The sequence below is a fragment of the Phoenix dactylifera genome, chromosome 6, assembly GCF_051530095.1.
Source record: "Phoenix dactylifera cultivar Ajwa chromosome 6, Ajwa_hap1_PhDact_Kaust_v1.1, whole genome shotgun sequence".
Taxonomy (NCBI): domain Eukaryota; kingdom Viridiplantae; phylum Streptophyta; class Magnoliopsida; order Arecales; family Arecaceae; genus Phoenix; species Phoenix dactylifera.
In genome coordinates, this window is record NC_143195.1 from 35,760,630 (window position 1) to 35,771,528 (window position 10,899).

The window sequence follows — 10,899 nt, forward strand, 5'->3', positions numbered from 1 at the left end:
TGTACCTTTAGCTTCGAACTCTTTTATACCCCTAAAATAACACATTTCCCTTGCATTAGTGATGGTGCACTATCATTGATCATGCTTTATACATGCATATATTTGTGCATGCATATATATTTTTTTGTTGAAAAATTAGAATACAATTTAGGAGAGACAAACAATAGATGTGCATCAAGAAGAAGTGAGAGTACACATCATACAAGAATCATAGCCACCAAATTTTTGTTTGTTCTCATTTCATCGCACCCATTCATACTTTCACTCATGCGCAACAATTAATATGCATGCCTAGAGCTAGTCTTTGGATAATTAGTCTCCTGCCGCCTACTTCATTTTTATCAACACCATGATTCACGTAGCATGAGCCAAGATTTTATTATTTCCCTTCTGGACTCACTCGAAAGAATCACAATTCTTGGGTCCTTACATGAGTCACCAGCAGCAAGCCCTCACACTCAATCAGACCTAAAAGGATTGATGATCATAAGATAAGTTGGTAATGCCCTCTTGTTGGCCATTCCCTATCACCATAGGAATGGGGAAAGAGCGAATATTTTGACAAATAACAGTTCATGCTTTACCTTAAAGCTAACTATGTGGAAAGGCAAAAGAAAGAAATAACAATTATCACATGCTTTTAGATGGATGCTCCTAGCCTTACGTTGGGCTTACACCATTAGCATGTCATACAAATGAACAAACTGAACCCTACCAAACACCCAACAATGATGGAAATGATGGACTAATCAGTCCAAACCTACCCAAACCCAATGACAACTACACTCGAGAAAAAAAAAAAGAAAAAAAGAGAGGACACCATTGAAAGTTTGACATGATTAGCCTTTAATAGATGTTATAAACACCTGACCACCAGCAACAATTATAGCTTCTACTTTTTTTTCCCATGATTGAGAAGCCTTCTCCAATGAAGGAAGGTCTTTTTTTTTCCCCCTCATATATTGTGTCTCATAAGTTTTTAGAAGGAATCCACCATTTAAATTATGCACCAAATGTTCTTGGGGGTCACCAATTATGTCATGGGCACTGCTTTCTGTTCTTGGGCCTTGGATAGGGATCGAGAAATCATTTCAGAGATCAGTTAATGACAGCAATTGCTTGTCTCCCTTGTCCTAAATACTTGATGCCCATCCTTCACCAACTAAAGTTAATATTGGGGCCTTGTTCTCCTTTTCTCAACAAGACCGTCCCCATTTCTCTGAAAAGGAGGTCTTTTGGTTGGTGCCTCGTAGCCTGTCTTAAAACACCTTTTGCACAAACGACAGATCTCATGGTGGTCATCACAGTAGCAGCAAACATGCGTCGATTACTAGGCTGTAGCCTGAAATGGATACCCGTGGAAAGAAAAGGATAGGTTTCATGGATTCTGATGGGCCGGCCTCAGCAAAAATCATACTTCGTAGAATGGGTTGTGTTGCAACATGAAAGAAAAATAACAAAATATGTTAGAAGAAAAAATAAAAAAAGAATAAGAGTACACGGATAAAAATGCCGCAAAAGCTTCACCATTAAAACTAGAGATTACAAAGTACAATTTTTTTTTACAGATTCTGACCCCCAATACATTCAATCCCTAGAACACTCGATTTCTGTCTTTCGTTAGGCCTACAAAAGATATATAATTGAATAATTTTAGACTCGAACTTGTGTCCTATAATAGTTAGGTTAGTCCAACCGGCGAGGCTCTGCTGGCTAACTATCCATGTGACCCAAACAAAATGTATGTGGCAGTCCGAGGGTTCGTGATCTCCACTCCGGAAAAAAAAGATATCTTTTTTGCTCTCCAAGACTTGTAAACTCGAGACATACTCAACAGGCTGACAAGTCTGGGTCTTTGATATGCTATCCATATGTTGATTTTATTTCCCACATTATTCCAATATCCTTTGAAAGAAGATGACCAAACAAATAGCTTGATGAAGTTTGCATGAGTTCACAGGCCAGGGCTTTAATCAGCGAGAAAACCAATTCTTTGGTATGATCCACCCGTCCTAGCAAAAAAAAAAAAAAAAAAAACCAATTCCTTGGGGAGAAAATAAAGGATAGCTCGCAATCCTATTTGATACTCTTTTTCCAATTCAAATGATTCGTTTTCCAAATTCTTCCGGGTGATGCATTTCCCACTTATTTTCCTCTCGTTGTTTTGTGACCTAATAATGTGTTCATAATACAATGACTAGTGATTATTTACTCCCGTTCAAGAAAGTGATACTTGTACAAGTGGCAATCACCCTATTGATTTAAAGAGCCGAGTTGCTTTCATATCAAAATGCTTTAGCGGAGGCAAGTACTAGTCAAAATCGCACCCTGTTATTTTCAAGTTCATCTCCAGAGAATTCAAAATCTTCGTTTAAATCATGGAAGTTGTCATTAGTCTACTCATGACAGCACCCTTGATATCAAAATGGAAGCAAGCGCATGGAACCATTTACCCCACCCCTTTATTTGAAGGGTTTATATTAAAGTTTCGAAATACAAATTAAGAACCCAAACCTAAGTTAAGCATCACGATAATTTTTCATCTTGTGCTTAGCAAACATAGCCTTCTCATAAGTGCAACAAAACGTCCAATATGTCACTATTGTGGCAGTTGAAGCTCAACTAAGACTCATGCTCGCCAATCTTTCTTAATTCAATAAAACTTGTTCTTAGATTTGTTTATTATGGTATGATCCAACTTGCATGTCTCAGCTTGCTGTCATTTTATGATGCCTTGCAGTTGGCCAACTAAATTATGCCCCAGTGTTGGTGGAAGGCTTAAGACTCTTTGTCTTAGGTATACTCTGAGAAATTTTCCCCCTGTTCTTTTAAGCTTATGTCCTCCTGATGATCTTCTACTGTCATTTTGATTTATTTTATCTTCTTTTGTCAATGCTACTGATACGACGCTCTCTTGACTTATGGGAAAGCATGAACCAAGCATATGACGATATTAGCTGCCTCAGCATAAAATTTTTGATGCCATACCAAGATTTGCCAAAGATCGCCTAGTTAGAATTTCCTGAGCAAGTCAGAAGAGTGTGAAAAGAGGCAAGTAAAATTCGCCGCACGCACGAGTGTGTTCTTGTTGGCATTGGTATTGACTCGAGTGTTTAGCTAGTGTTTGGTCATCATTTGACTGCTCTTTGCTCCGCAACATATGATTTCGATTTTTTAGTATTAAAATGATAATACTTAAAGGATAGCAATTGTTATTTTTTCACATCATTTTTTATTTTTTTTAAGGTTCAAAAACTCTTTTAAATTTGTGAATTTATATATATCTATATCTCTATCTACCTATTTATCTGTCTATCTATCTATCTATCTCTCTCTCTTTTATATATATATATATATATCTATCGTAGACTAGTGGTTATAAAAACAGTGCCATGCGAAAAACACAAATTATATGTTTCTTTGCTATTTTAGTAATGGAAGGGGCGCGGAACGAGCACTTACAGCATTATAAAAGTGATTAATTTAAACCTTTGCTATTGAATGGATTTTTATTCTTTTTAGGATGAAAATGGACTGTTCCTGAGTTTTGCATCAGATTCTCGACGATGGCCGAAAGGCAATTTGGGTGTTATACAGTAGAACCTAAGTGCCTAACTAATGGCATGGCCTCGGTTGGCTCTTTCCTCATTCAAGGCATTTGGGTCGTTGATAAGTTCTTGAAACGATACTGCTAGTTTCTTCAGTTTCCCATTGCTGAACTTAAGGCTGCCTGGTTTGGGCTAAATTCACTACAAGATAGGATTCTTCTGGAGGGAGACTCAGTGATTGTGATGCCATGGATCAGTGGCCCAGACACCTCCCACCATCCATACGGCACTTCGAAACATCAAGTCTATTTGCTCCTCGATGCTTAACCTTTAATGTCACCGTGTTCTGTGTGAAGCCAACCAAGCAGCAAATCATCGGGCCAATTTTGCTGCTATGAAACAGTTGGAATTAGTTTGGACCAAGATTCACCGTCTCGATATCAGATTCCATACCGGTACCTACCAGCATAGTATCGGTATGGTACGGTGGCATACTGAGTGTCGGTACGCCTTACGTACTGAATATCGGTAGCGAGCCAGTATAGTACGATACGGCATACTATGGTTTGGACCAAAATTATTCCTCCCGATCTTTTTCGTCTTTATTAAAGCAGATATTGGTGGCATATCCTTCATTCAAATGTAGTGATTTTTGCAGTGATTCAAATTCGCGGAATGAAGATGTAATACTAATATATTATGTGGAGCGTTAGAAAGAGTAGAAAATGTTCCTTTTTAATTTGGGTAGTTACATGACCCTTTCCCTGCCTCATCTACGAGATCGCGGCCATTTTGGTTGGTAGATGATACTAAAATGAACGACATCTCTTCCTTAAGAAAGGACTCAGATAGTACATTAAAAGAAGAAAAATGGAAAGAAAATGAGATCTCAGGTTTATTGTGATATCTCCGTCAACATTTAGCAGATTCAAAAATCAAAATGTTCGATATAAAATTTACAAAAATCAAGATCGATTAACCCTTCAAGGCGTCAATTCTGATAATTAGGAAAATATTAAACATTTATTTAAGATTTTAAAGGAGTGATTAGAAAATTGCAAATAACAAATTGATGTTGTATCAAAGCAATACCTATATCATTTTGTATCTCTGTCAATTTGGAAATGCTCGAGATTAAGAAACTTTTCTTCCCACAGGGAATTCAATTTGGAGAAACTTGCTTGGAAATCTTTTCTTGTCCTTGTTCTTGTCGTTCCTCTAGTGATTTTCGTCGGAATAAAAGGAATAAAGCCATATCAATAACTTGTCATGGATAAGCAATCTAACATTTGCCTATCTTGTCTTTTTGGTCAATGGTAGCTTGGTCTGCTTCTGACTCTTATTGTTCTGACCACTCATGGAGAGTTTGGAGAGTTTTTTTTTTTTAATCAATAGGTTTTGAGCAGTATTTCCTAAAGATGTCTATTAGTTTAGCATTAGACATTTATGTGAGCCTGTGACTTGAGCAGCTCATGTAGTTTATGTCATTACTTCTACACTACCTTTTTGTAGATCATCCAAGCAATTTGCTTACAAATTAAACCCATTTCACAAAAAATCATGGGAAAAAAAAAATATTTGACCTCTTCAATATATAGCCAAACTTAATGATATGTGTTGCAAGGATAATGTTAATGCTCATCTATATATTCAATTTCAACATAAATTTCTTCAAAAAATCAACATTTTTTTTTTGTTGAAAGAAAGAGAGATCTATCTACATCAATATAATTACTTAGGTTTAGATTTTTCAACCACTTCAGAAATCAAACCTCAAACCTCAAATTGATAGAGAAATGCGACCACTCGAACAAGTTCCAAAATACAAAAACCACCATGCTTCATGAATCTCAATTTCGAAGCCTGATGATGGCTTGACTATCTATTTAAGAATGAATTGGTTGGTGGTTATAACACTTGATATGAAGCGGCGCATGGTAAAATTTCAACATATGAGCTATTCTAAACTTATTAGCTATCTTGCAATCGATGATGAAGCATGGTGAAGCTCGCCAATACCAGCAAGCATCAAGCCTAAACGAGCCTTGTGGTCCATAATAACTCACCTCAAGGGCGAAGTGGTCTGGGTCCGGCACTTCTTAGTTTCACATGTGAAGCAAGAGATGGGTTGACCACTCTAGAGTACGTAAATGAAGGAGACGAGACCAAAGAGTAAGCCCGATAAGAGAACAAACTTTGAAGGAAATGGGATCTTTCGCTATAAAAAAACTTATCTATTCCAATGCTTTTTAAAGCTTATACCAACACTTATAAGCGTCGAAAATTTGGCACTGATGCTTTCTAAAATGTCGCAAAAGCATCAGCAATATAATTTGTTATTAAAATAATGTGCTCATCATTCCCAAATGTACAAAGTCTATTAACTCCATCTCCACCATCCCTACTTTTTCCGTACACCTTGAACTAGGCGTCATCTTTTCATACGGATGTATTTTTACTAGATTGGTTTAATAAATCCGATTTTATCAAAAAAAAATTCTAACAAGTTATTTTTGCATGTAGTTCGGGTTGGGTTGGACCAAATATATGTCTTATATTGCTGTCTTTTTCCTTAGTGACTTAGCACTACAAAGACAAAGGGGTAGCTAAAATGTCAGTGACCCATAGGTGGAAAACTAGAGAAAGTCATATTTTAGACCTGAGGTTTAGGTCCCCTAAAGTCCCCCAAATCATAACGTAGAATTCAATGAACCAAGCAAGATGTCCAAAGTTAGGTATTGGTATGGTAACAGGGCATTGAATGTTGGTTACTCTAACTCAAAGACTACAATGGAGATGCAGTATTTAAATAGAAGTTTGAAGGGTTAAAAGGGTTGTTGAAGGGATGCGATTCGGCCAAAAGTGGAGATTTCTTCTTTTCTAAGATGATGTGAAACTTTTGAGGGGGCTGGTGACCTAAAACATTGGCACCAAGAGCTGAGGTCACAGTCGTGTGCATGGTAGTACTTGTTTGGTCAAATGATCCCCTCTTGGTTTTTTTTTAAAGGCCAAGTTTAAAGGACACCAAAGATTTTATTGGACATGAGACCAGAATTGAAACTTAGCACAAAAGAATTTCTACAGTACCTACTCGACTTTATGACATAATTAATGTTTTGTCAACATGCGACCAAAACCAAAACTTAGCACAAAATAAAATTTTCTTTTTTTTTGTCAGTTTCCATTTTGCTTGGTGTGCTGTGGCTCTAAGCATATTAATGCATCGGCTATAAGGTCCAAACCTAAGTCCATGCAAACAAGGACAAGTTGGATACTCTTTCAGAAGCCGCTAAGTGCGTGCATATGCTCAGGTTTGAAGATTAATAGTTGATTATTACTATTTAGAGATTCAATTTTTGGTGCCACAAATATGTTGTTTCTTGCTTCGTCTCTTAATTTTGGATGCTTTCTTGAGCTTTTCTGACATCTAATACAAATTATTCCTATTGAAATTCCATCTAAAATCATTTTTAAATCACAAATTTAACCTTTCTTTATTATTTTATACTGAAAATGTCAATTCGAAGTGTGATCAACGGCAAATGCTGGTCGCGGCGACGGTCCACCGCAACTTTGGCATATCAAGAAGAATATGCAGAGCAAAAGATTACGATTATTTTCTTTGACATAAAATTATGAATATGCAGCAGAACAGAAGCTCGAGAAAATCGTAAAACTAAAATATAACTCTCAGTAGTGAATAATTTGACTTAGTTTTTAGTTAAAAAATAATAATAAAAAAAAAATCATCTTGAAACTTTATTTTCATCTCTGATTAAAAAAAATAAAATCTAGTGCCACCCATCCGGATGGAGGATGCTGGACTAGCGCATGATCAGCAGGATCCATTAGAATTAAATGAGAGGCTCATAATTCTAGATTTTTTTTAATTTGCAGTAAATAATACAACTATCAGACTGATAATGTTTATATAATTTAGACTTGGTTTTGGATCAATGCCGAAAGTCTAGCCCAAACTACTTGACGAAACCTAATCGAGGTCCAATCTCCAAATGCCTAATTCTTAGAGTCTAGTAACAACTTGCTAGGATGGATATGGATGGGTAAGGAGATTAGTTAGCCATCTATAATTAACTTTATACAACCTCTTCTACTAAGGAAACTTTATCTCTCTCTCCTCCCCCCAGCCACAAAGGTCCTGCTTTATTTGCCATTATTTTAAATATATGACAAACGAATGATATAATTAAAGAGTAATATTACATAACCAAGGCAACAGGGGAAACTTAGTGCGGAGTCCCTATCAGCCATCCAATAGCCATCCGACAGCATAAAGATATGGGCCCACATATTAGTGCCACCTGGGCCTGGTTGCACCACCACCTCCACCACCAGAGCGTCGTGGGCCTGTGCCTAACGGCTACCCAGTCCTGATTGGACGGCTCCACAATCAAATGGACCCATTTGCGGATAACGGCCCTTTTCCTGCCCTGTGAAAAAAAATATGTGATGATATTTCCATCCACTGAGTTCTATACTTGTAGCAGCATTTGTTCAGAGGTGGCTTTAAAACAGGGTAGAATGTTTTAAATCAAAGTTACACAAAGTCTTACATCAGAAAAAAAAAAAAAAAAGGAGGAGGAAAAATTTGACACAAAGTCTTCTTGTAGATGGCCCTTTCATGTATCCCTGTGTAATAAGGTTTGGTAAGGAGAAAATCTATAGTGGACCGGTGAAACAGCTCTTTTCAGCACATCACCTCCCCCCATCTATATATATAAATACTTGCTCGCTCTTTTGTCTGCAACTGGGGAAGTTGTAGACGAGAGAGAGAGAGAGAGAGATGGGTCGAGGCCGAGCGCCGTGCTGCGAGAAGGTCGGCCTGAACAAAGGCTCATGGACGCCGGAGGAGGATATGAGACTGATGGCCTACATTCAGAAGTATGGGCATGGGAATTGGCGTGCTCTTCCCAAAAAAGCAGGTGTCTCTTCCCCTCCATTTCCATTGAATCGAACAATAATTTTCTATGCGGTGATAAAGATAAGAAGTGTAGTATTCGATCAATTCTTCTTAGATGAATATAAATCTCACACACAATGGAACAGTAGTAACATGTGGAGAACTGACACGAGTCTCTGTTTTGAGCTTTGATAGGTTTGCTGCGATGTGGGAAGAGTTGCCGTTTGAGGTGGATTAACTACCTCCGGCCTGACATAAAGCGTGGAAACTTCACCAAGGAAGAAGAGGAAACCATAATTAAGCTACACGGATTGCTTGGAAACAAGTATGAGGTTAACCTTGACCCAGTTTAATTAGTATGCTTTATGTTGAAGGAACCAAGCATTACTTGCTTCTGCAATAGTAGTTTGCTTTCCGAGGCCTAACTTGATCCAATGTTGCTTTTAGATGGTCGAAAATAGCTTCCTGTCTGCCAGGAAGAACTGACAATGAGATCAAGAATGTTTGGAACACGCACTTGAAGAAGAGGCTCTTGCACAGAGGCCAAAGCCAGCAGACCGACAAGCTTGGAGAGACACCGAGCTCGTCTTCTTCCACCCCGACCCACTCAAGCTCTGATCAAGGTGAAGGCAAGAGCGACAGCGAGCACACCAATCCGAGTGTAGATTCTACCAATCCCTCCGAGGATAAGATCGAGATTCCCACCGAGCCCGGCATGGACTTGTGGCTCATGCTAGAAGACGCTCTCCCGAGCTCGCCACAAAAAACCGACACCGAGGAGAGGAACATGTGGGAGCCGCCATTAGAGCCAAATTCTTTCAAGGTGTCGCCATGCTCGTCTCCGTCGCATTCCTTCGCAACGAACTGCAATACCGGTGGTGGTGGTGGTGGAGGAGGAGGAGGAGTGCAAGCGCTTGACGATGCACCTATCGAACCGGAGCTCTGGAGCATGATCGAGGACGGCGATGCTGGATTGTTTAGCCCGGGGATGGAGGGGGCCATGGAGGAGCCTGGAGTTCGTGGGAATCCAACAGGCTTGCATGAGGAATCCAGCAGAGAAGAAGGGAGCATAATTTGGTTGGAGTACTTGGAGAAAGAGCTTGGCTTGGGGGGAGCGATGGATGACAACCAGGAGTGCCTCATGGGTCCCTGGCCCGAGATGGAGGGAGATCCTGTGTCCTCTTATTTTCAAAAGGGACCCTCTTCCCCCTCTCCTTTGGATCTTCATGACTTGAAGGTGTCCTAATACACTGCCTGTCATGAACTAAGGAGTAGGTTATCTCGCACAACAAAAGGCGTATGTATGTCTTTAAAGGCCGTGGGTATTTGGACACATTTCTAACCTTTCATTAAAGAGACAAAGGTGCTAAAATTAGAGTTTTAATACTAAGAAGATGTCACTCCTACCTTTCTTTTTGTCATCATGCCGTCAGCTTTGAATCTTTGTTCTTTTATTGTCTTTTCCTCACTGGAGGACGCCGAATTATGTAACTCCATGCTTTGTACGATCTACTTAGTATACTAATTACCATGGTCATGTATTTAAAGACAAGATCGTGAATTAATATATTCCGAGCACTGCTACCCGATTCATGCATAAGTCTGCTTCTGCTTAAATTATTTCCTGCTTGAAAAATTTGTGCTAAAGATTTAAGATGTTGGACTTATGATCATGCTCATGGATGTTCAAATATTGCTTGCGTAATTTGGAAGTCGATGAGGGCTGGCTGGCTGGCTGGCATCTGTAGTCGCTGAAATTTTTGTTATTTCTATTGGCATGAAAGCAACCTACTTTGGAATCCACACGAAGCACGAGCTCGGAAGAACATGCGCATCAATTAGTAGACTCTGCGACTAAAAGGAGAAAAAGACGTACGAGCCAAGGAGACGGAAGGAGGCAAAAGAGAATCTCCAAACTTCCACCCACTTTTTATGCAAGTTGAAAGGACTCCGGGCAGTCAATTCCAAGTGTTCTTTGGAAACATTTGATCCATGCCCCATCGCCTTTGTCATTTTGGAGCTGCACCAAACTCCATCGCAATCAGTTAGCACTCTCTTCTTTTTGAACATACGAAGATTTTTTTTTTTTTATTTTTTTTTTTGATGAAAAGAGAGGCTTAACCATCCAAAATTTATTCAAATGGAATTATTTACAAGGTCAGAGTTGACAGAGGAAGAAACAGAGGATATATGGAGGAAGAAACAGAGAATATACGGAGGAAGAAACAGAGAATATACGGAGCATGGACGACCTTTTGAACCTTGTGTTAAACCTTTCTCAAAAGGAACCTTGGCTGGCGAGGAACGCCCGCACCTTCGGTGAGCGCAGGGTGTCACCGAGGTTCGTTGCGGAGTTCGCGCGAGTCCAGGCATTGGAGATCAGACTTTCTTCAGATGGACCTCTGATAGCTCGGGACACCTGGGGTTCCC

The 10,899-nt window shown here is 39.2% G+C and overlaps 1 protein-coding gene across 1 annotated transcript; it reads left to right on the forward strand.

Annotated features, from left to right (window-relative positions):
• Positions 1 to 8,187: 8,187 nt before the first annotated feature.
• On the forward strand, positions 8,188 to 10,069 carry LOC103696754 (myb-related protein Zm1-like). The gene is made up of 3 exons (XM_008778468.5): positions 8,188 to 8,491; positions 8,665 to 8,794; positions 8,917 to 10,069. The coding sequence occupies exons 1-3, from the start codon at positions 8,353 to 8,355 to the stop codon at positions 9,713 to 9,715; spliced, it is 1,068 nt and encodes a 355-aa protein (XP_008776690.3). The 5' UTR covers positions 8,188 to 8,352; the 3' UTR covers positions 9,716 to 10,069.
• The last annotated feature ends 830 nt before the right edge of the window (positions 10,070 to 10,899 follow it).